At 35.3% G+C, this 27,466-nt stretch overlaps 1 protein-coding gene across 5 annotated transcripts in view; it reads left to right on the forward strand.

Moving 5' to 3' along the window:
* Positions 1 to 27,466, forward strand: part of LOC105255044 (hemicentin-2) — a 404,047-nt gene that overhangs the window by 208,948 nt on the left and 167,633 nt on the right. For all 5 annotated transcript variants that reach the window (XM_025412106.1, XM_025412105.1, XM_025412103.1 and 2 more), the window contains one exon: positions 26,942 to 27,278. In XM_025412106.1, coding sequence (XP_025267891.1) covers positions 26,942 to 27,278 — 337 coding nt within the window. The remainder of the gene's footprint in view (positions 1 to 26,941; positions 27,279 to 27,466) is intronic.

Genomic DNA, 27,466 nt, shown 5'->3' on the forward strand with positions numbered 1-27,466 from the left:
TAAAACACTATCCTTTTTTACTTCGGAATTTATTATCTATCTTTAAAAGATATTGATAATGCGCGAATAAACGAACGAATAAATTCCTGCATAATGGAAGGCAGGTGAAGAAGCGATAAAACACGTCCTTTCCGCAATATATATGTCATCAAATTTGCTCTTTTAAAGATCTTTACACATGCATATGGGATCCCGATATTATATTTTGTCATTGTTATATTGATATTGTACACTTGTGCGCGGACACACACGCTCTTCCTGAAATCGATCCCGTCCAAAGGGGACAAAGGGACAACTGACGTTACACATGAGTGCGGCGCCATTTCTCGTCACCGTTCCCCGCAATTTAACACGCGACTACGATTGCAGCGCGTGACGGCCGTCAATTTTCGTTCGCGGCCGATTTACCATATGCACGTTACTCTGCGAGAACGAGTTTTAAACTCGCGAACAGCTCAATTTCCGAACTTTCCGACACAGATTAATGCAACAATTTGTGATACTTTTTCAAATCTTTCATACGTTTCTTTTTTTTTTTTTGTACGTTTTATTTATTCTACGCGCGAGAGAAATTTTTCGAATACGCCGAATGCATCCTCGATTTACCTCGATACTGAAATATTTCGCGAGGAGCGCGAATAATTTGTGAAATAATTTTTGCAATTATTATGTCGGAAGAAACGCAATATATATCAGTGAAATATATTACATCGTATCCTGGCAGCGTACAAATTTAATCGTTAATAGAATTGGTCGAGTCGATAGTGTCGACTCGTAAATGCGAACATGATTGTAAACAAAGTCCTTTGTTACAAAGGGTTTCGTTCATTGTCGAATGTGAGGTGCGAATATGAATCATTGAATTTTCTGTCAACAGATGGTGCGCTCTTTATCGCATTGGCTGCCGAAGTGAAACGTGCGTTTGCCCGATATTTCGTTCAATAGATGACGTTTCTCGCTAATATTCGTTCCAAAAAGCTGTTACTATAGTTTGTCGTGCGTTAATTCTTTCGCAGTGAATGCGTCTTTTATTCTTTTGTAACGTTAAAATAAATAGTTTCGGAATCATTTAATTTGCTCATAAACATATAAGGTCGTTACTTTAATAAATATATAAAAATATAAATACATAAAAATATAAATATATAAATATATATAAAAATTATATATAAATATTACTAAAATATATTATATTATTGTTATATTATTGTTTTAAATTTATCATAAAAATTATATATTTTAACAAAAAATGTTAAATTTTGAATACTTTAAAATAGCCAAAATCTTTGCCTTCAATACTATCGCATTTTTTTTGACAGCAGTTTTTTAAAAGTTGTTACTGATATTTGACTCCAACATGTTTATAAACATTTTTACAGTTGGTTTTGATTAATATTTTTCGGACACCTCTGTCAAGTTCACCTCACAATAATTTTATTGGATTAAAACCCAGTGATTGAGATGGGGCTGACTATTTAAAGAATCCAAAATTTAATATTGTTGTTATTATTTGTTACACTTTTTAATTATTAAATATATTAAAGTATAAAATCACAGTAATAAGATATAAATTAATAATATTTATATATATTTTTCATTTTCATTAAAGTAACCACTTATCTGTTTATAACACTTTTGATCGACACTGTACGTTCTATGAATTATGATTTAAATCATTTAATTTCATCTTAATAGACACTTTCTTTATTATTATGGATATCGAAATATTGCTGATGAATATTGAAGAGATTCAAGAGGCAGACCACTTTCGATAAATATTGCCGAGGCAGTCCGAGTTTATTTTTCTTCTTTAAGTAAAATTATCGGTGCAGAACGGAATCGGATCGAGTCGCGCATAGCGTCACGTTGCGCGACTTATGGCGCTTTAGGTGCTAGGTGCGTTGACAAAGCGATTTGCCTCTTGTTACCTTGCTCACGTACGCGAGCAAGGTGCTCGCTAAGTTGTTGGAAGACCGAAGAAGGCTCAAGGATGGGGAGGGGGTTAAGAGTACGCACGAGGGTAGCTCAGGGAACGAGTTTTCGAGTCGTCCATCCCGGCAACCCCTCCAACCCTGTTTACCGAGCACGTGCACCGACGCCGGCGCCTTTACGACATTCCAAAAAATACCGTGCGGAGGGGGGTGACATTCGTATATCTCGTCTGATAACGCCTGCGGGGAATAACAATACGCTTTTCGCGAAACGCATTCTTAAAATGGTGCGCATGCTGAGTTATTGTATTGTATTCGGTGAAATCGTTTGTTTTATCGTGTACAATTTTCATTAGATAAACCTAGTAAGTTCAAATTTCTTTCCTTAACTTAAAAGTAAAAATCTTAATTTTAATTTAATCCAAATTACACATTTATATAAATATAATATTTAAAATTAATTTTTAAAATACTTAACTTAAATGCAAGTTTCTAATATGGCCTTGCTGCTTATTTGAGAAGGACACAAGTGAATAATTTGTCTGATATATTCTTATTAATATTTATACATAAAGCATATTATATATAAAATTGTTAATATATTATATAGGTGTTTCTTAATAAATGCGAAAAATTTTAGTATCTCCTCCCTGTGGAGGGATGTAGGAGTATATGTTTATATAAAAAACCCCCCTATATATAAAAACCTCCTCTTAATTTTCGAATTAAAGAATCTCCTAAAATTATACTCCTCCAAAAATGGGGGAATAAAAATTAGGTTTTGGGCTTTAAAATTTTTATTATAATTTTGTGTTTGTACCAATTTTTCCAACATTTGCTCTAATTTTATTTTTATTTCAAAATTTAACTTCTCGTAGTTCGAAATTTATGCTATTTAGCATCGATAACATATTTTATTTTTTTTCTTGAAAACTATTGATCATATTCCGGCCCATTAAAAAGTTTTAATAAAAAATTGAATAGGGGTTACTAGTTTCTTCACCCCCTTATAACAATACGAGAGACTGGAAAAAACATTAATAAATAACCTTTTTACTAGTAGAAAATATCCACGCAATTTCATTTCTTTAATTTGTTCCAAATTTGAGAAAAAAATAAAAGCCTAATTTTTATTCCCATTTTTAGAGGAGTGTACTCAACAAGAAGGAAAAAGTAGGAGTATATGTTTATATGAAAAAGCCTCCTTAATTTTCGACAAAGAATCATCTAAAATTTTTCGCACTTATTAAGAAACACCCTGTATATCGCTCGCGTATAAATATCAATATAATTGCATATCAATATAATTCAATATAATTGCATATCACCAGTTTTGTCGTATGAATTTTTAAAAATCCACTGCAAAATATATAAGAAACACACGGTCTCGCTTGGAAACGACCGCGGTGAAAAGAACGTTATTTTTCTTGCGAACCGATAACGACCATATCGAATTTACGCAAGCAAATTGCAATTACGTGCATTAAGCGAGATATGAACGTGCGCCTCGAATGAGAAAGAGTACGCTCGTTTATGCCAGCAATAATAAACTTTGTTGCTCGCCGGGGTTGGTGCCGAGAGATGCGACCAGCGCGAAAATCAAAATAATTTTTATTTTAAGAGAGAAACAAAAACACGAGCGTTCTCGCGCAGTAATAACAGCGGCGCTGTCGGGTCGACGGGTGAATCGAGCCGCGGGTATCGGAAAACGCTAAATATCGTTCATAGCTCCGTTCCGTGTCATTCATTTTATTTGATACTGCGCGAAGTGCGAGAGCGAATGCGGTCGCGGTAACCAGCGTACGGAAAAATCGCAGACGCATCCGGACGTGAGCTGAGAAAATTGCGACAAAATTGCGCCTCGTTATTTGCCTCGATGAGTTTGCGCGCATTAATTATTTCATTCTCTTCTTAATGAATGAATATAAGCGTGATTTGATCGTGCTTCATTTCATGCGCGCATTCTTCTTCTCGAATTAGATGTCGCATTTATATCTTTTTAAACGGAAAAAATAGCAGAACGCAAAATATATACATAATATGATCTGTTGTTTTTAAATAAATTTCAATAGCGTCGATTATTTGTCATGTTGGCAAACTATGTTTTTATTACGAGTACAAGTAAATTTTCGACTATTTTTATAAATTCAATGTTTATTAACATGTTATACACATGTATAGTTTAATCATAAAAGTAATTCTTATCATTTTTCGGTACTTTCTTTCATGTTTCAGGCAAGTTATTTATGAGGGAATTATTTTTCACGATTAAACATCTAATTTAAGTTAATAATTAATTGCGTTTCGTAAAAAATAGTGGAAAACTTATTCATATACCCAAGTTGAAAATTTAAAATGGATAGTACTATATTTCGCGATTAATACATTCTGTAAAAACCAAGTCCGATAGAGGAATTGAATTGAAAATGAAACATAAATTGCGCGGCAGTGAATAACGGCAATGTCAAGATAATTGTAACAATTGCGCGAAGATATTCATTGACGCATTTTGGCGCTATATTGAAAATATGGGTGGAATTGTGCTGGAAGTTATATGCAGATACGAGGAAAATTGCAGCGCTGATTACAGCACAATTTCACCGGGGATGAGTCGAACGATTATTGATCACATTGCTCGGAATCGATGCGAATTGGATATAACCGATGGAAATCAAAGATTTTACTCGAATCAATCCCCCTATCTATCACATGCCATCGTTCCGATATTCCGCATTCGATCCTATCGCACTTGATGGCAATCGTAACTTCGTGACGACGCAGACTGCCAGGGAAAGGGTGGAAAGAGCGAGGCGCGGCCTGGGCTTTCCGAAGAAATTACGTCGCAAAATTGCACAGAACGATAGATCCGCGCGCATTAATCGCTACATCGTTACGAAATGGGAAATTAAGCGCGATCGATGAAAATCAAGCGTTCTAGGCCGACGAGAAACGAGATCGGGGCCATAACGTCAACCCTCTCCTCTCCCCCCCCCCCCGATATTTTCCAATGGCCTAATAATTTTCGAAGGATGTACATCCAACGGCCATTCGCGTGCGATATCGTTTTCTATAATTCCCTCGGACTGTAAATCACCGCGGCATTACCGTTATCGGAAAGCCGGGTCCCTGATTAATCACGCCCCAGAAAATCCTGTTTTTCTCCGCCGCCAAGTAGAAATTGCCGATGAAATATTCATGCGCGCTTTAAACAGCTGATTTTGCGCGTTTTTAAACGATGCGTTCGTTAAATACGGGCGGAGGGTAGCGGGAAAACTCCCCGATGCGCGCGATCCTCATTTACGTTCGTTTTTATTTTCGCATTCGCCTGTTCATTTCTATTCGTCTCGTTCAATTGGATTTTGATGCAGCTATATCACAGTATCATCCGCTTTCTGTTCCCTCATACGCGTGCCAGTTAAAATATTCGCCGCTATGAATAGTAATCGGGACAGAGTCCGCACCGATATTCCGCGCGCCGAGTAAATATATTATAGACATTATATATGGCAATATTTGTTAACCAAATTTCGCTCGATTCCCATGTATTTACGTTGCCGTTGCGCTATTTCTCCTTTTTTTTCGCGTTTTATGCGAACGCGGCCAATAAATAACGGTTAACGATATACGAGCGCGTTATAACCCCGCGGCGGAATGATTTCAGATGGAAATGCAGCAATCTGCAAAGTCTATTACGTCGTTAATCGCGGATGTGTTATTTTCGTTTTCGCCGTCGACATCTCGTCAGGGCGTTTATTTGCCCATTTCGCGTGCGGGGGAGGGAAGAGCCTTCGACAGCATATAAATCAATCTCTCTCCGCGCGCGATCGCATAAATCTTTGTAGCGACCGGCTACCCAGCCTATGCACACACGTGTTGCGGCGCGTTTAATGACCTGTGATGGTATTTTTCAAAATATTGACCGTCGGATAGGACGCACTTGACGTGTCGGATATCCTTAGCGCTAAAAGCCATCGAGCGACCGTTGTTTATACGATGACTGATTCATCTATGAAAAGCGCATTTTATGTAACATCATTCTCGAAAAATTCGCGAATGGACTTGTGCACAGTGAGTATGACATATTTCAAATAAATCAATGTCGATACACGTCAACGTAAAAAGCGATAAACATACGCTACTAAAATGTAGCAAATGTCAACGTGGCGCAACTTATTGCTATCGAAACATGTCATTTTGCCGATATCAATATATGCATGTAATTTATATTTATTGTTGTACAATAATTTAAATATATTTTAATGTAAAAAACGCTTCTCTCCGTCTTAATTATATTTAATTATATATTTTAATGATTGTTTTAAGTACATTTTAATCTTGATAATATTTAAATATATTTTAATAATTCTTTTTAATATAATTTTTCTTGAAATATATTTTAATATGTGAGATATACTTTCTTTGATATATATATTAATTTATCGAATTCATTTTATAATTCATTTCTCTCGTGTGCAATATTGCATGCGACGCGACGTCTGCAAAATGAATTGGCCATTCTTCTCTAAAGTCGAAGAGTGCCACGTTTCACGAAGCTCAAAAGTATCGGTCCCCTTTCTGTACATGTGCCGAGAGCCATAGTAATTCTTCACTGTCTCGCGTTCGCTGCAGAGTCGGATCGTTATGGCGAGATATCGCCGAGGTATACCGCTATACCCTACCGGGACTATTACATTATATTCAGGATTTACTATCGCCTCTTTGTCAGCGCTCAAAATGGGCAAGATGTGCCCGGCAGGACGAGATTATTCGCAAAGAATGGAAAAGGTGGAGTTGTGTGCCGCGTCGGAAAATTGGTTGCTATTCTCGAATGGAAAATAGTAGGCTTGCATTTACGGTCTAGAAAATGTATTCGAACCGGACAAATAAAAGTTACTTATTGTTAGACGATTATTTATTCGAACTTCCTTACTTTGTTTTATTCTCAACAATCGTTGTTTGTGATGACTTGAAGAGAATTTCATATTAATGCGTTATTATAGCGGTCAACAGTATTATTGTATCACTCAAAGAAACAAAGAAATCGTTATTTTAATGAACAAAAAATATATATATATATATATATATATATATATATATATAATATGTAAATATATAAATATATATGTATAAATATCAATTTACATTTTATCACTGCCATTTTGCGCTTTAATATCGTAAAAATTAGAAATTATAGCAAATAAGACAGAAATATTAAATTTTCGATGCTCTAAAATAGCTTCTCTTGTCTCAATCACCGGATCTTAATCCATATTCAATATAGGACTATTCTGGGATGAACTGAGATGATAGAAATATCTGAAAAATGAAATTTATTAATCAAAAATTATGACAGTACAAATATGCTGAAATCAAACATCAGTAACAACTTTAAAAAACTGTTGTCAAGAATATCAAAAGTATATGCGACAACATTAAATATAAAGGGAAGCTATCTGAAGAATCAAAAATTGAATATTTCTATCATTATTTGTTATAACTTTTAATTTTTACGATATTAAAGCATAAAATAGCAGTGATAAAATACAAAATAATTATAAAATCTATTATTTTCTTTTCCAATATAAGGCTATGAAACTATGATAAGGCTATAAACCTACTTGCGAAGAATAATCGTCGATAATGTCACAAAAAAAAGTTTAGCAACATTATGAGATAAATTTTTCCCCATTTTTCTAAGGGAGGAGATCAGTATTCATGACAAAAGTAGGATTATACCGCAAAAGGCTTCAGCTTGATGTTTTTTTCATCAGACGTGTGAATTCAATCAACTGCGGCGTACCGGCTGCGGTAACATCGGGTCGATCTCGTTTAGGCGGAAACTGCTAAAGTTTACTACTGAACTTGGCAAACCGTCGCGTCCGTCACACGGGATATCCGTCGCCTTTGAAGCGTGAAAATCGCACGAACAATGAGAGAAGGAGATGGAACGATAAGGCGAACGGCCTCGATGTCGTTCATGGGAGAAGAGAAGGAATCGTGGGGGGATGATGCGGTCTCGGCAGACGAAAAAGCAATGGGGGTTGGAAGCGATAATTTGCTCTGTCGTAAAAATATATATCTTCCATAAGGTTAACTGCGCTTGCATGACTCGCATGGCTCGCAGATTTGTATTATAATCTACTGACACGTACATGTGCGCGTTTTGACGCGCAATTTACTCCCGAATTTTGTCGAAATCGCGTCCCGTTTTATTGGCATTCATTTACGACGTCGTGGAAAAGCCTCTTCGGGAAATGCGTTCTTTGTTACTGCGAGAATCGCGGGACGAAAAAGTCGCGAAGTCCAACACGCGACTCTCGTTGCCTCTTTCAATTCTCTCGTAGATCTAGACTGGCGTTGAATGGTGATTTTATAGGTAATCGAACGGCGCTTTTAAAAACTCCTTCCTCATCTGGAAACTTTTCACTTTGCCGATATCACGTCAAATGAGAAATACAGTTTATCAAAACGAAAACTGATGTATTGACGGAAGGCGAATTTTTATTTTCCTATTAACAAGATATGTATATCCCGATTTATAGTTTTTTTACGTAAATTCTAGATTTGTATCGTGTCACTGAAATTGAAGAAAAATCTTGTATATTTTTGTAGTGATTTCTAATGCGATTTTACCTGTGAATTTTAAAAAGAAAGCTCTACATTGATTTTCTACAATTGAACCGATATATGAAATAAAATTGAATGAAAAGAAAATTATATTTTCCGTAATAAGTATTAATTATAATAAGATAAAGTTATAGCAATTGTTCTTTCAACGTTGAATTAACATGAGATCTATAATTCCATTTTACTCTCTCTCTCTTTCTTTCTCTCTCTCTCTCTCTCTTTGCTTTTATATTCTATTAAAGAACATCCACGAGTACCTACTATTCTTATAACAATTTTACTTCTGCATAAAAAGCAAAAAATAAGTAAAGTCTCTCGAAGACAGAAGCCAGCGATGCGCGCTTAAGGAATTCGAGAAACTTGACTCTACTGGCTTTATTTTATTATGTATATATCTTGTGCAAAAGGAAAGCGCGCACACTCGCTTCTTTATTTTTATATTGATCAGTTGAACTTTGGTCGAGTTAATTTAAAAAAGCTCTTCGCCGATAAATGTATAAAAGTTCGCGCCAATTATCCATCGAGTCTTCCTCTACTTGGTTACAGTCGTTGGTTTGATCTTTGCTTACTTTTATATTTCTTCTTCCATCGCCATGTTTCTTTTCGCTATTAATTATTCCGCTTTCGATCGACTAACTTGTCAGAGATAATTTTCATGAATTTGTACTTTGAACAAAAGTCCACTATTCGAGATTAAAAATTAGTAAACTTTTATATAACATATTTAATAGTTGTTGAACGAGAATTTTCAAATATTTCTTTTTTTAAGATAAACTTAAATTATATCATCTATATAAAATTTAAATTAATATATATTAATATTATACTAATATATAGAATTGTAATAAATAATTAACATAATTAATAATTTATATAATAACAATATAATTTATGTATGATAATAACAGAAAATTAAAAAAATAATATATATTCAAATAATATATACATAATAAATGTAAGAATGGATAGAATTATGCAAACATTTATATAACAGATATTGTATTGTGTTTTTAAATAAATTTCGAAATATATTTGAATTAACACAAAAATAAAAAGATTACAAAGTATAAGAACAAATATCGTCAGAAGGAATTGTTTGCACATCCGTAGTGATTTAATTTTTTTAACGCTTTTATTGAAACTCAGTTTTTAGATAGCTGCAAATAACTTGCATTTATATGAAAATTTACATTCGAAGTAGAAATCAAATTTAACTAAAAAATACAATAAGAGGGCACTAAATACATTTCCGACACCTTCTACGCGTTAATTAAAGTCGTGTTATAAATGAATTTTACTTCGGCAACGAAGCACCTTATGTTACAGCACCAGCAAACTGCTGGTTAACACCGCTTTAACTTTGATATCATATTCAGCTTTTTAATGACTCGCTTAATAGCGTTACTCGTAAGTGTGTGTCGCAAGTGAAACGCGTTTAAGCGTTATAGCGTAAAATGGCGGGAATATATATGGTAAAGGGTTCGTCTCTCCTTCAAGAAAATTACAAAGGAACCACTTATAAAAATAAAAATATTGGAATTATAACGCATGTTATGCTTGTTATATAATTTAATTTTTCTTCCAAGCACAAAATCATTAATTAGATATCATCGGGATTGACTTTTGACTGTGCGTTTCTTTACGCGAGTCATGATTCCTCTCTTCAAACTTCTTCCTCCGCTACTTTTTTACATCTGACTTCTCCTTCGATCTTTCTTCGGTCCGTTACAGATAACTTCCTTGAATTTGCATTCGAGATGTTTGCAAGAACTTTAGAAAGTTATCGCAGGCATTGCATTTCTCTGACGGTTCGTGCATTTAAAGTGAAGGGAAAATTACTTGTGGCGATATTCGTGCATTTTAGCCAATATTAATTAAAAAATACTGCAGTAGCAACAAGTTAGACGATGTTTTTCTTAATTATTCGAAATGTGAGATGTTACATCAATCTCCTGTTGCTATTGCGCGCATTACTTTTTAATTACTTTATATATTGAAAAATATTTTTTGACACAATCAAAATATTATTGCTTGTTTCGATGATTGATAACGCATTAAAGAGAGATGTATCAAATATAGTTCTTAACGGTAGCAGAATTAATTGTATAATAGAAATATTAAAGAGTTAAAATAAGCTGTGACGATTTATTATAAAGATTAGCGAATTAAAATAAGATTAATCTCCTAAAATCAAACATGCGATTGCTACAAGAAAAGAGATTTTGATTCAACAATCTTTTAAAAAAATCGTTATTTCTTTGAGTATATCGAGTATTTATAATTTTTTATTTTTAACCTACACGTTAAATAATGCTATGTGAAATATAAAATTGTAAAGAAATCACACACTTGAAGATAATTTATTTCCAGATTATATATCTTTTTCAGACTAAACAATTTAATTCTTCTTGTTTAATTACACATATATGTACAAAGAATAGTACAAATATGAGAAAAATTATTAATATCCAGCAAACAAATAACATCATCAAATAACAATTATATAACTGTTGTAATTTCCCACTCAACAATATAACTGTTACATGCTATGTAACAGTTATGTAACAGTTATATAACTGTTACAGTTATGTAACAGTTATATAAATGTTACTTAAGGATTGCTGGTAGATATATTTTCGTCATATTTATTTTCTAATATTTGTAAATAAAAGAAAAATTATATACGGTTTGAAGATAATCTCTCCGAGTAATCGTGTAAGCAAACGATGTTATTCGCTGCACTAGATGTTCAGCAGGAAAATCTTGCAGTCGAATCGATGGCGCGACTAGGTAAATCAGCTATCTCGTACGTTTCATCGGGAACAAGCTTTTCTTCGGAGAGTAACCGTCGAATGGGACTTGGCTTGGTTCCATTACACGACCGTAACGACGTGTTCGCGCGACTTCGCCTCGTTATTTCTCAGCGCTTTCGTCTCGTAAGATCTACAACGAGGACTCTTTTTCTCTCTCTCTCTCTCTCTCTCTCCCTCCCTCTCTTTTTCTCTCTCTTCTTCATCCCTCGTCGGCGGGACTTGCGCAACGGACTCAAACAACGGTCATGATATTGCTCTCCAATTTGCGACTGGAACTCCTCGAATCTCCTCACCCGGAAAGACACGACAGAAGTTTCTCCCCGAGAACGACGAGATATCTATTAATAGCCTTGATGTCGCCCTCTCATCGGCCGAACTTTATAAACGCACGCCGGAAACCTCGTCGCGTTCACGGCTTGTTTAGATGCTCCGCAAAGTGTTTCGCATCGCGAGGCTCCATATTGAACGTCATGGCGCGGCACAATGTCAGAAGCGGAAGACGCCGTCAGAAACGCCCCGCTCATGGCGGAGGCCTCATTTCCGTGCGCATCGCTCGATCTATCGACGTTTCCAAACGCAAAAACAGTTACTACCGTACTCGCATCAGCGAATGACACGTCTTGTGACTTCCGCGACGACCTGCGTACCGTCTATGCTAAAAATTTTGCAAGAGTCACATAAATGCACGATTCTGATTGCTTTTGATCTTTGTTGTATTTTTATGTTTTAAAATGTTGCACGCTAAAAGCTTCTACAATTTTGTAAAAATATATCGAAAATTGACGTATCTGAAAATTTCATGTTACTGCGGAATTTGCGAGTATTTATTATGTATAATATCAGTCAAAAATATTGCATCACTTATGAGAGAAACAAGAAACTCGTTATTTCAAAGAATAAAAACTCATAGAAAGTGATACGCGCCGATTGATAATCTTTAATCTTTTGTAGCGCCGAAATTACATCTTGCTCAACATTTTGGTATTAAGATTTTCGTTTTCAAATGATCTCAGGAATCTGCTATTAACGGCTGATTCGTTAAGTTTAAGGGGCACCCTGTATTAATATTTACCAAATATTTATATTTTATTAATGTTATTTTATGTTTTAATATCATAAAGATTTAAAATTATAATAAATAATAAGATTTTTTGAAATTTTGAATTATCAAAACAACTTTTCCTCTCAATTATCGAATCTTAATTATGTTGGTAAATATATTAAAACGTCATATTAATGAAAATTTTTTTGAACATAAAGAACTCTGATTAACGTTAATAAGCCTATTTCATTATTTACTTAAATAAGACTTGCTAATTTATATAAATAGTAAAGCAATATTAGTTAAAACTGATGTCATGCAGTTTTAATTTATTTTTACCAATTTCGAAAAATTGGCGTGCAATATATTAGAAAATTATGAAAGAACACCCTATTCGCTAAATATTTACGCACAATATACCTCAATGATATTTTCCTTTCCAATCAACACTGCACTCGATCAACAGATGTGCCAGTACCTCGCATAGTAAACAGAGTTCGCAATTTATTACCGAAACGTTTCGCGTTAAATCTAGATACTGGGATAGAGGGATTTCGATATCTTTCAATATTGCTAAAATTTTCGCATACGTTTCATGTATTGATTTTAACACTTTGATGATTCTTTTACGTTGAGCCTAATTCTAGTTCATTTATTGTTTGGAAATATCGCTGAAAGAAATAATTGGCGATAAGTGAATATTAATATCAAAATTATTATAAAATGTCATGTTAAAAAAATTGTCAGAAGAGAACTTTGAAAAGAAGAGGAAGGAAGAAAAAAAATAAACCTATAAAACTTAATCTAATCATTTTTTTAATTGTAAAATAAATTATTGATTTTTGCGTTGAATCTAGTAAGCTTGAATTTCGAAAAATGCTGATTACGTCGTGGTTAAAAGTAAGATCTCTCGCATTGGCAATTCTATTAGCACGCAAAATTTTTTATTCCGATTTACGACGTGTGCAACCATATTATTCCTTCGCTTCGCTCGCGTTACGCTCGACGTTATCCTTTTACTCCCCTTCCTTACGCGGCGTTCCTTCGTCGCTTTTTCTTCACTACGTCGTGGCGAGTCGTTCACCGCTAGTGCAATTCCCTCTGCGGCGCTAAATGTGTAAGCGATAAAAGTATCTCTGTCGGGAGGAAAACGCGTCGTTTTATGTACCTTCTGCATTTCCTCAAGGTCCGACCGGTGGATACCCGTAAATTCGTGAAACGTTTTCAGGAAAGACCTTTCCGCCCGAGGAGAGAAATGTCTTTGCGTTCTTCATTCGACGGCGCCGTTTAGAAGCCTGGAAAAAGCAATTGCGAATTTTTTAAACGGATCAGCAAACATGTTTCATGCTTTCAAATTGTAGGATTTTAAAGTTTACGTGATTAAACATATAATATTAAGTTTATTATATATTTTTATCTTCGTACTGTTAAAAGTATAAAGTTATAAAAACAAATAATAAGTATACCTATATAAGTACCTATATAAAAACAAAAAATATCCCATATAAAATGTAAAAATATTAAGCACGTTTAACTGAAACATGGACTTTTATGAAAGTTTCATGAAATGCACTTTAAATTGCTTAAATCGATATAAAATACACTTATGGACAGATTTTATTAATAGTTGAAATTTATTATTCACTAATATTGTGATTAATAACTGCATCAATTTTTGATTAATTGAAATATTCTAATTATGAAATCAACTTTTTGAAAATGAAAGGGATATTTTTCTTCGAATTTTGATGAGTAACGCTTCAAGTAACTATAAGTGACAAAAATAATTTTATTTTTACTATAAAATTCGCAGGATGAAATATAAAAATATAAAAATTTATATTTTAACTCAATAAAAATAGATTAAATATTTACAAAAATTGTGCATTTCTGTTTCTCCAAAAAAAAACATTAACATTTATTTGATTTTTGTCATTTTTTTCTAGCCATTTTTTCTAACAATTCCTTCGCTATATTTTACCTTTGTATTTTTTGATTATAATTTGCCAAAAAAATATTATAATAGAAATATCTTACTTTTATTTGAGGCATTTATGTATTTTCAAAAAAAGTATATATATATATCGAATATCAAGAATATGTTTGCATGGCTGTCTCTCTCTCTCTCAATTATACTTTATAACATATCTTTTTAGAAAATGAGAATATACATATATAAATATAATAATAATTACTCTCTCTCTCTCCTTTTTATAGAATAAAAAAATAATTAAAAATATTTACCAACAAATTTTACAACCTTCTTTCTTTAAAAATTATTGATTTTGTAATCTTTTTAAATATAAAATTGCATTCAGAACAGTTTTGTGCGGTCTCCTGATTGATTGTGTACTCTCGTCTATCGATTTCCGTTTCAATAACACTTATTGGTAAACTCATTATATCTGAGTAATGACTGGGGACATTTTCCCTGCCAAGGCGTGTTACACCATTTTATTCTCAATAACAATAAAACAAAAATAATGAACATGTTGATTTTTAATCAACATTTTGATTTTTCCTATTATATAAAAATCTAATTCGACATAGGATATGCAGTCGATCGATTTTCGTGTCACATGGCTTTACGGAAAATCGAGTGCCGAGTACGATAACAATTACCGCTAAACGGTGGACGATGAGCGCTCGAACGGGAATACGAAACATGGCAGCGCGCAGCTGCCATCAGTACCTCATTAATAACGTCAGTCACTCATGGTACACCGGTGATTTAGCGGGATCGCGCAGGCACACGACATTTCTCTCTCTCCTCTCTCCTCGGAGATCAACGGGCCTTCGCGAAAGAGAGAATAATGACGTTGGACGTGAGGTCTTAGCCACACGAGCCCCGCGAAATCGCGATTAACGAGGCCGCCTTCTTCGCGTCGCGAGAGCGAAGAAGGGATCCGTCTTAATGATAATGGCGAAATTAAGCTCGGCATTTATTTATGCATCGCAATTGACGGCAACAGCCGGGAGTGTCCGTTATTTAAGCAGCAGCTTGGCGGAACTTCCCGCTGGCGAAGCGTGGCCGCGATGCAGCAGCAATCTTAAGTGGAAAGCAATGCTTCCCCATTACACGGTGGCTTGCGCTTTAATTAATCTTTCACCACTATCGGAAACTCGCAACTAAACCCGAAAGTATCCGCTACTGCTCGTAAATAAATAAAATGGCTTCCGATAGCTGACCGGGCAACGTCAAGCGTGCCTTTCTTATGTGCATCAAATCCCGGCAGGAACCTATCGGAAGAGAAATTTATTATAGTTATACAGGGTGTCCCAGATCACCCATTCATCCCTTTTAAAATGAAAATAAATGCTTTTACCAAAAATTGCGAACAATTTTGAAGTAAATTCCGTACGCTCTATCAAATGGTGATATTTTCAACTTTTGATTTCGACCGGAAATACACCATCCGGGTCGGAAGTTGAATTTTTTTAGGGGAACGTGGCACTTTTTATTACAGATTCGAATTGTATGTGAAAAAATAGGAATATCAATACCTTTGTATCAAACGTTTTTTCTGAAAGTGCCTCTGTCAATCTTAAAATTGACCTTTATTATTTCATCATAGTTACTTTCAAATATATCATAAAATATGTCATAAATTTTGAAAACGTATTATCGCGAAAATTTATTTTCATTGTATATTGAATAATTCTGAGTAATCCGAAGTTGAAAAATTGCGATTCAGGAAAATCTCTTCCTCCCGCGGCCATAATTTACGACGAAAAGCTTGCGTCTGCTCGGCAATTGTACCCTTCTCAGCTCGCGAAAACGGATTCCCACTTGGCAAGGGCGGCCGGAAACCCGCGCACCGATTATGCAAAACGATCGAACGTAACGATAACAATTAGATGGAAGTGCTCGGGGATGGTGGCTGGCTCGCGAGCGCGAAGATCGTATTCGTTTCTCCCTACTTTCCGCCCCCGCCTCTTCCGGGGAAGCTTTAGACGCCGCGAGAAGGGGGCAGGGAAGATGATTTCCGGTTTGGCATCGCGCGGTCCTTCGCGCATTCGGGGCTCTTTTTGGCCGGGCTTCAGAAAACTCGCGGAAAGCGTAAGCTCCGCTTGGCAAGTGAATCAATCACTCGGTATCTCCCGAACGCCAGGCCTACGCGCTCGCGTTCCAAGCGATTTGTTCGCTGCGGAGATTCCTTCCAGATCTGTGACGTGGCCCGCAGCCAGAATGTACCTTTTCTGATAGCTCCGCGCTTGGCATCCGAGAGATTTATCAGCGCGTTAAGAACACGACGAACAATAGTCCTAGCACTTTCGCCAACTGATTGTTTATCGTGCACGATGTAGCATGGCGAGCGTTTTTGGATTTCAATTTAGCGTTATTGCGTGCTGTGTTGTACAAATTTATATCATTATTTGATTGTCTACAATTCTCTTACATACTCTTTTATCTACATCTCTTTCTTCTTAAGAGGAAATTATATACAACGTATATACAACGTGAAATTATATACAAGCTTATAAAAAAAGAAACTTATAGAAATATTTTCTTGACAAGAATTTTTGTATTATTTTAATCATAATAATTCTTTGGTTTTATGAAAAGAAGAGAAACTTGAATTTTTTTATTTAAGTCTAAAAGTTAATTTTATTTGAAAATTATGTACAGTCTTTATGGACTTTTATAGACTTTCTCATTTGCATTTTTCTCTCTTTTTTTTAAGAAGACACGAAATTATATAGAATCTTATAAGAAGTTTATAAAAATATTTTTTCGACATGAATTTTGTTTTGATTATTTTAATTATAAAATAGAACATTCCAAAAATGTTTTGAATTTGTTTTAAAGACAGTGAGATTAGTGATGTTTGTTCAAATGATGTTTAAAATTATCTGAAATCATCCCATTTAGAAAAATGCATTTTTTACTTGATCATAAAGCTTTTGAAAGCATCTCTGATAGTCTTCTTTTGAAACAGCGGCTTTTGTTGTTTCATTCGAGGTTTTTTGGATTTCAGAAATCGTATTAAAACGTTGTCCTTTTAGCTTCGATTTTTTCGGGAATAAAAAATATTATATAAGAGTGTACTAAACAACCTATAAATCGAAAAAAGTAATAAACATTATTTTGACTTTCGATTTTGTATTCAAATTTCCTTTGGTGTTGCCTCTCCTTTCTTTTCCTGAAGTAAGCCTTGACGCTTATTTCATATTGAATCATTTTAAGCATCTCCGAAAATGCGTGATTCTTTTAACATAAAATTTAACATTTGTTCCATCGTTTTTTTCGACTAACATTTAAAAGCTATTTTAACTTTTTTTGTCGCAACAAATGAAAAAAGCAACGTAGCGCAACTAAATTTCACAAAGTTAAATAAAATATCAAAGAAAAGAGCTATCTCATTTTAACGGATGACACTGATTGTGCCGTGTGTGGAACAACGGTTCGGATATTTTTGGAGGACAGACTGTATAACACATCTCTTTATAATTTTATAAAAAAAGGAATTTAAGTTTGGATTTTTTTACATTAATCTAAAATAATTTTTTCACATAGTCGAAAATAATTTTATTTGAAAATTAATGTATCAAACTTTTCTATAACTTATAGTAGACTTCATCAAACACGAAAGCACCTCAATTATTCATCGTACTGGATTTGTTGAGATTTGCACATCTCGAACTGGCCGAGAGAGCCGTTTCCGTTTCCGAATATATTCGTACCTCGACGCTATCGATCCCTTGGAATAATATCCATATCGCTGTCGCGCCATCGGCAGTGTTTACCAGCGGAAACCCTCCAATCAGTGCGAATCCTCCTCTTCCAACATTCGCCATAGATCTACCCGGATCCAAAGGACGAGGTCCTTCTCCTCCCGTTTTGTCGCGTGCGTTTTTATGGCCGGACGGCGGGCGATGCTCGATTTAATTTACATAGCCCCTCCCTTTCTCGCACTCTTGGGTTCGGGATGATCGTCGGTCGAGTCCTTGTGTGTAACAACGTTACACATGCCCTCGTAATCATCGGGATCGCGCGCGTCTCGTGGAACGCGCGCGTCCGACGCGTTACCGCGGAATTAATCAGTCTCTATCTATATTAGAAGGCATGCCCTGCGGTCAGATTAGAATCCCGATGGATCCGTTACGTGGACGGATAGCGGTGCCCGTTAATGGATCGCGTACCGATCCGCGATTGTCGCTAATTTGCCACATCGAGCGAGGCTCGGTCGTTGCGACCACGAATAATCTCGAAGGGACTCGTCCTTTATCTCTGCTACTTTAACGCGTGAAAAAGTTTATCGATTTTACACACATTGTAAATTTGTATGCCTGAAACGTACGTTACTAATAATCAAGCTTTTCCCGCTAATTGGACTTATTATCTAAAACCGCATTTTCTTTCGTACTTATTCGCACGAAATGCGTTATTTAGAAGAAATTTAGCAAAGTAATATTTTAATCCGTAAATTAAGTTATAATTTAAAATTTAATTAAAAGAAATGCGTTATGAATAGAGTGGTGAAATAATGTTAGAGAGAACGGGAGCCGCTTGAAAAAGATTAAAAAACATTTGACCCGAGCAGCTTGTCGCTAAGGAAAATGTAAACTTTTTCTCGCCGCGTGAAAAATAAAAGCTATTAAATTTTTAACACACAATGTGCATTTTATTTGAAGTAGATATGGCGCGAGTAGATATTGTAACGCCGGCCTCGACTTTATAATTTCAGATTTTTATGAGGTTTGTCATGCATCTAACATCTGTGCTCAGCAAAGAAAATATACGATATTTACTGAGGAAGCAAACATACACACACGGTGGAGAAAATGCAAAGAGCATTGCAAGCAATGTGTTATTTTATTTTTTCTCAGTTTCAAAAAAGAAATAGTTATAACGTCTCCCTCTTTCTAAGTCTTTTATATTTAAAAGTGTTCGTTATATCATATCGTATCGCAAATAAAATATTACACTAGTCTCGTTGTTGAAAAGTACATTTATGAGGATAATTATTAGGTATAAATAAATTTTTTACTATTTTTTACAAAATTTAATATTTATTAACAAATTATACATATACAGTTTATTCATTAAAGTAATCCCCATCATTTTTCTTCCTTCTATTTTTAGATAAGTTGTAGATTTCGGATCGATAGAAAGTCTAGTCTTCACTTGCGATAAATTCATTAAGTTATTTTTTTTAATTTCTTTGACATTTCTAAACTTTCTGTCAAACAAGACACGTTGCATCGATTGGAACAAATAATAGTTTGATGAATATATCGTGGGACAAAACAACCTAGTCGAGTTCCAATAATGTATGTCTGATCAATTTCGTTATGAAGTAGAGTATTATCATGCAGAAATTTAACTGGGTGACGACTTTTCCCTGTAGAATTGTTTTCTTTCCAACTCCTCGCTCAAATGAAGTAACTGGCGACGATAGCGATCTGCAATTACTGTTTCGTCGGATTCAAGTATTCTCATCAGACATAGTGCCTTCAAACTATTATTTCTTCCAATCGATCCGCACCTTGTTTGACAGAAAATGTCAAACAAGTAAGAGAAAATAACTTTTTCATCGCGAAACCTTTCTACAACTTATTTAAAAGATAGAAAAAAATATCGAAAAATAGACATTACTTTCATAATTAAAATATACGTGTACGATTCGTTAATAAACATTGAATTTCATAAAAAAATAGCGGAAAACTTATGCACCTAATATTTACAGGAATTTTTCGCTCAGGAATCTGACCAGACGCCGACTGGTTGACGTTGAGTATCGCCAACTTTCGCAGAAAGTTGTTGCGTTGACTTTTTTCGTAAGACCACGCTATTGCGATCACGATGTTTTTAACATTATCGCCCGCTCTTCTTGAATGCGACGGTTATTTACCCCACGGGATATAGGAGCTGAGCTTAACGAGGAACAACGCAATTACGTTTGCGCGCTGTTTGGGATCGCGAATGAACGGAATTGCGTTAGTCGCTGTGGGATAATATAAAAACAAAAGTCGTGTTGCTCTCACCACCCCCGCGTGGCATGGAAGTTCAAGCCAACGGTAATAAGAGGCGACGCAGTTTATAATGTATCGGCGGTGCTTAAAAACAAATGGATTCCCGGGAGCCCCCTCTAATGTTTACGATCGCCGACGGTTACCGTTATCGTCGTATCGATCCTAACGATTTCTAGTTACCTGCACCTGGCTCAACACGTTGCGGTGGTCGAGAGGCAGTCCTTTACGCGCAAGAAGAGGATGCTTCTTGTTTTCTTTTTTTTTTTCATTTAATCGATATCCGCTCTACTCAATTTACTTTAACACAGAGTGTTCTCCTCTCTCGTATTCGATAATACTGCGGCTTGGAACAAAAACCGATAAAAATGATTCAAATCTTATTGCGATCATATGTAATTTTACCAACAGATACTATGCAATATTCTAATATAAGTAATATTAAGTGATAAACTTAATTCCTGCCGCTCGCTACTAGAGAGTGCCGACTCCAACGCTGGCGAATTTCAACGGTGAATTCGTATGTTTTTTATAGTTTGGACATTGCTGAAAGTGATTCAGTTCTTATAGATTAGATTTCTTGACACCAAAGAGATTTTTCTATCGATTGGAAATGAACCACGATAAACTGTTTTTCCGACATGTGCTTTTTCACTACTTCGACCTCAGCTGAAACGCATCGCTTATTATTCGAAGTGTATGATGATGAAATTCCGTCGGAAAGAACATGTAGAGTTTGGTTTGTACGCTTTTGAAATGGTGATTTTAACACGAGAGACAAAAAATGCCGGACAATCGAAAACGCGTTCTACCGTCGTGGGATTGCTCTTTTACTGGAGAGAAAAAATGATAGAAAATGGAGGAAATTATTTTGATTATACAGTAAAAAATTTTGTGTTAAATTTAATATATTTCACATGTCCCAATTTATGCACTCTAATTTTCATGTTAATTTAGCAGAAGGCAAGTATGTAAATAAATAACACAAGTAATATGTTTAAAAACACAAAAGTGTAATACAAACTTTATCTGGAAATAGAGTTTATGTTAAATTAATATATTTATAATGTTAAATTTAATTAAAAGAAAATGTTATTCTTATATTTTTATGATAAATAACAGATGTCGATCTAACATATGGAAAACTGTTATAGAGAGAAAAATAACATAACTTATCTGTTCATTTTAACATATTTCATCAAAAATTCATGCATTTACATATTAATTGTGTTGTTTTAACTCTTAGAAACGGTGAATATTAACTCAACGCAGAAATGTCAAAATAACGCAACGATAATATGTTACATTAACATAAGAGTTAAAAATGTAACACAAAAATTTTTACACGAGAAAATTTTGACAGAAATACAAAATGTTTTTTACCGTGTAAGGTTTATTCATCTTCCCTTCGAAACAAATCAATTTTGGAGACAAAAAATCGGCAGGAATTAAGTTTACCACCTAATATATATAAATTTGGGGAGCAGCTTTAGTTTATATTGATAGGAAAATTTTTTCAATTACATGAAGAAAGCGATTATTCCGAACATCAGTCAATTATCGGTTATCTAAGGATAGCCTTGTCGTTCCGAATTAGCGCAGGCGTTGTGGCCGTCGAAATTATTGCGCGCGGATTGTCGGAACGATACAACCGGGCTATAACTACCGTCATGCTGAGGGAGTATTAGCGAGGGCTTAGCGCGGGATGACATCGAGAATGGGGAGCGCAGGGGATCGGCGAGAATCAGGGACAAGGATGAACAGAGTTGAGGGGGAGCAGGAGCGAGAGTCCTGGTCGAGAATCACTACCGTTGCCGTCAGAGACGATCGTGCTACGAATTCCGCCGCGAAAGATAGATTCCCTCGACGATATACATCCGAATCCACTCCTCCCGCTTCTCGTTCCTCGCTCCATTTCTCGTCCCCTCTCGTCTCTACACGTGTCCCAGGAACGCCTCTGATCTTTGCCGCTTTGTATACACGAGACAAGGTCACCTCGGCATCTACAGAGTATCCCCCGGTATCCGACGTATAAACCTGTACACGCCTTCCCTCTGTGTGACATGACTGCTCTTTGCGTGCTCGACGGCATGCGAAACTCAACTAATATATATTCCGGAAACTTTTCGGCGGGCGATGGACACTGGTCGCCCCTCGAATTTGAATACCCGATGAAGCGGGTCTCGTTGATGTGTTCTGAGACCATAGGTCCCTGGGTAACATAAGGAAGGTAACTACAATCGAAACACATACGATGGGGGGGGGGGGGGGCGAAAGGTGTGATAAAATATAGCGAAACGCAAACTCCAATTTTTAATTTTATGGACACATCCTGTTTTTTAATCATCATTTTAGTTACGCGCGCGTTCGTATTAATTTCCGTTTACATTCTGATATCGTAATGAAACGCATGATGGGATTCTTCGTTGACCTAATTATAACATTGCGCGAGCATCGGTCGGATTAATTCAATGATTTTTCCAGCAATTGTATCTCACCATACAAATTGAAGATTGGATATTACGCGGAAATTGCAATTATCATATCATATATTCGTAGACCATTTAAAATTCACCATGAATACCATCTTATACCCATTTCATTGCACATGTAAGAGAAAGCTAAAAACTTCTATGCATGTTCTCTTTATTAAGATCATAACGATATTTCGAAAAAAGGAGAAAGAAAGAGAAAGAGAGAGAAAATATTCGAAATATTCACACCGTTTAAAATTCCAATTGCGACCGAGCCGAGTCGAGAAAGTAGGAAATTAGCGGTGATAACGTAAAAATAGATGACGAAGCGAAGCGCAGAGCGCAACTTGTGCAAAAGTTGGATCATGCGGCGCTTAGTATTTCGCGATGTGAAATTGCAAAGCTCTCTGTGTCCGAAATGTTCGACAAATCCAGCGCTTCCAGGATTTAAGGCAATGTTTCTCCACCCGGAGTTTACTCGCTTCTCTTTCCAAATTATTGGAATTCCTATGGTGAACTCTTACGCTATGTGTTGCACCTTTGATACTTTGCGCGATACACGCAGAGAGTGACGAAGATGTAGCGACAGTGAATGCAGGAGGAAATTTCACGGCGAAGAGAGCGTCACGTATAGGGAAAAGGAGTTTATTCCGTGATACAAAGTGACAAATCCTCTTAACCGCTTTTCCATCTTGCATTGTTGTAAAACGCGCACCATTGTATGAAGAAAAGCGCAATTCGATTCTTCTCTTTTACTAGTAATTATTAAACACCTTGAATTTTACGGTAAAAATAAAAGCGTTAGTTGTAAATTGTATTAAAATTTTTAAATTTAAATTTTAAATTCAAAATTTTACATTAATTTACGCAGCGTGAATCTGATCAAGTCTGAAAATTGTGATACATATTCAAATTCGCATATTTCAGAAACCTAAAAAGAACGCCACAAAATTCAGAGCGAGTATTACTTAGAAATATATCTTTTATATATGTCAAAAAATAATAATATGTCAATATGTATAAATATATCAAAATACATCATGATGAAAATTATGCTGTGCAAATTAATGGCGATTTTGAATATGTATCATAATTTTCCGACTTGTATCATCTTTTCGTTAATGTAAAGTTTTATCATTTACCTATAAATATTAATGTTAAAGGGAAGTTTATTTTGAAAGTGGCAATTAGCCCTTTCGAGCGGTATAATTACCTGCACTCTATGACGGCAAGTTTCCTAAGCACGTGTCAATTCTATTGAAACCAAAGGTTTATTACGTTGTCGCCGACATAGATAAATTCGTTATGTTCGCGTTGCGAGAACAACGTTCCTTTGAGCCTGGCCCGTATATTTCGCTTAGCGTCCGTTTTCACTTTCTGCCATAGCTACGTGCTCAGATACAGATCGCGGTCTGTTGACATCCATTGATCATGACATGAATAATGAATGGATACACACCGCTTGAATAATGCATGCATCAACGTCGAACAACATTCACTCGATAGCGGTGTATAACTAGTCGGGTATACTATTGGGAACGTTGATGAACACAGAGCCCACATTCGCTATTGGCCGGTATTAGCCATGATATCGCATGTGATCGCAGGTCCATAGATTTTTTTAGACACATCCTTTGCGCGGCTCTAAAGCTAAAACCGTATTATCTTTTGTGCCCGTTTTCGATAAACACTTGATTTCAATAATCGATTTGGGACAGTTGCTTTCATCACTTGATCGCTGAATTTCTGCATATGTATGAATGTAGATATGCAAAAAGTGTGCGTGATTAATTAAATTATAATTTATATAAATTTGCTTAAACATTCTCTTATCTTTATTCTTTGTCAAATAATAAAATGACAATACATTGCCTAATTATATACTTTTACTGCTTATTAAAATTGAAATTTTATTTTATTAAATTGCAAATTATTTAAATTTTATATTTATTATATTGCATTGGTTATCAACAAAAGTCAAATAATTATAATTATATAAAACAAATAAACTTGTTTTTACAATTAAATTGTATGCAAAATTAAATATAAAATTGTCATTGCAATTATTTAATCATTTTCTAATTCTTTTTTCGTCTTAGTAGTGTTTATATTTACTCTCTGATGAAATATTTAAGATAAAAAGGTATTTTATCAAAAATATTGAATAGTTATTATATGATAATAAATTAATTGTTTAATCATGATAAAAATAATATATGTTATAAGCATGTTGCGCATTCTTTTATCATAACGCTATTTTATCAAGTTTCACTAGGCTTGCACGTCTCTTCGTAGTTTCAAAGAACTTCAATTTAATAATTCTTGAGAAGTATGAAGAACTTTGGTTGTCAGCCTGTCTTCCGCGGAATCTGCAGTTTCGTGAAGGCTTTGCGAAGGTTGGTAAAAGTAGAATCGAAGTCCTGTTACTTATGTAAAACATATTTACATATTTCTCATGCACTAATACCTTCCTTCTAACTTGCATATTTATATATTGCGTGTTGATTCAACAAAAGTAGCTCAAGTATTAAACAAGAAATATTAAACAAAATTGTTTAATTATTCATAAAATGTTTGTTTATAATATTCGTTGAATTAATAATAAATTATTTATATGATAATCTATAATACAAAGATTAAAATTTATAATTAATTGTAATATATATTGTATTATATTTATAATGATCACTAATATATTTTTTCTCTAATTTTTAAATTATTTTTATTCAATTATTTTAATTATTTTTAATAATTTCTATTTTTATTCATTTTTTTATTTTACTTTTATTATATTATATTATTTTTATTACATTTCTAAAAAGACGATGATTAATATCAACTAAGAGAAAAATATAAAATTTTCTCCATAAAATTAAAAGATGCTTAAAAATTAAATTACTTAAAAATACCTAAAAATTATAAAAAATTGTGAGATACTCATTGCCTAAATATAGTAAATTTTGCCTAAGGAAAGTCACATTGTAACGTTAAAAAAGAAAGGAAGAATGTATACTTTAGCCGTTAGTCAAGAGAGAATGTTAATGAAATAGCCGTAGAACTAGCTCATGGCATGCAAACAAGTTGGAAAGCAGTCGGTCACCCTCAACTGCTGGGTTTGCTACAGAGGGATTGCGGAACTCGCGGCTACAAGATGAGAAAGCAGACGTATCTCGGAAAGAGAGCTCTTAGCTACGTTAGGTTAGGTAGTTGCAGAGCTATTTGCGGCTCATCGGAACCATAATTAGTTTTCCTCCGTGAAGTCTCGGTCGGCCAAGCTCGATAGGCAGGCAGTTTTAGGTGTGGGCGACCGAGCGTGCAGAAAGGGATGGGGTGAGCGCCTGGCCTCGCCGCGCAGACTGGAAAATGCCCTTCGCAACGACGTTCTTGTCGTGGCTTTATCGAATTCCCAAGGCTGCGCTAACTCGATCAAGCTCCAGCCTTCAGAATATTTACCTCTCGATAAAGCGTAGTAGGGACGCGAGAAGGCGGACGACTAATTTCGTCTGTTGTTCCGCGCCGTAAAAGGCGACGAGAAAATTTAGCCGCTCTTTGAATTCGGGCGGATGTAACCCTCGCATCATTTCCTTCCACCAGAGGTTCAAGATGGAAAATTTGCGCGGTGCGGAAGGTAATACGTTGCGTTTATTTAGACGAAGCTTCTACATGAGAGAGAGTTAAGCTTCGAAGAACATTTCTCTTCTTCAAAACGAATGTAGTAAATTTGTATAGAGCTCGTATAATTACACCTATTTAATTATATAACTCCCGACGTACACAAGTATATTACGCTTAATTTATTTACTTGCATGCTTAGTTGTTTAGTTAATCGATCGCGATCCAGTATAAATAGTTCCAGCGATAATATAATAGTTGAACTCTCGTAGAGCGACTTTTTGCGAGAGGTCACGCGATGGTTTATCTAGAAATATTTAAAAATTGGGACGCAAAAACGTTGATAGAAACAGAAATGCGATTAGACCAGGCGCTGCAAATAGTGCAGGGCACCAGCGAGAAGCGAAATCACGGCAACTTTCTTCATAATGGTAGAAAGACTGACGTCGTTATATCGCGTTGTTGCAGGTTCCGTGAACGAGGCTGGCGTTTTTGCGTTACGAGGTAGACAGGAGGGTAGTCGGCGCTCTAGAAAGACCACCACTAGCACAACGAGCACAACGACACCCAGCTCGACATTGATATCTTTGCCCGACGAAGTGGCGCAACCCGCTGCTCTTTTGGCCCCCGAGGAGGAATCATGGTCTACCAGTTCCTCCACCACGACCAATGTTCCACTGTCCTCAGACATGGCCGATACGTCATCCAATCCACCTCTAGAATACGTGGAGAAACCCCACACTAAAGTCATTTTGCCCTGCAAGCTGGAAGGAAATTATTCGAGCTTATTGCTGCCAGGAGCAAGGTAAGACACGAGTCTAAATTTAATCGATTACTGAGAATCATCGACTGATCTTAAGGAGATCCCTCAATCTATCTGTTTCGACAAAACACTGTAATTTTTGGGCATGTGCCATTTCTTATTGTCTACATAGAATTAAAAATCCTTTTCTACGGATGACGTATAGATGCAAACGGACATGGGGAAGCCGA

The sequence above is a fragment of the Camponotus floridanus genome, unplaced genomic scaffold (assembly GCF_003227725.1).
Source record: "Camponotus floridanus strain SB8 unplaced genomic scaffold, Cflo_v7.5 scaffold48, whole genome shotgun sequence".
Taxonomy (NCBI): Eukaryota; Metazoa; Arthropoda; class Insecta; order Hymenoptera; family Formicidae; genus Camponotus; species Camponotus floridanus.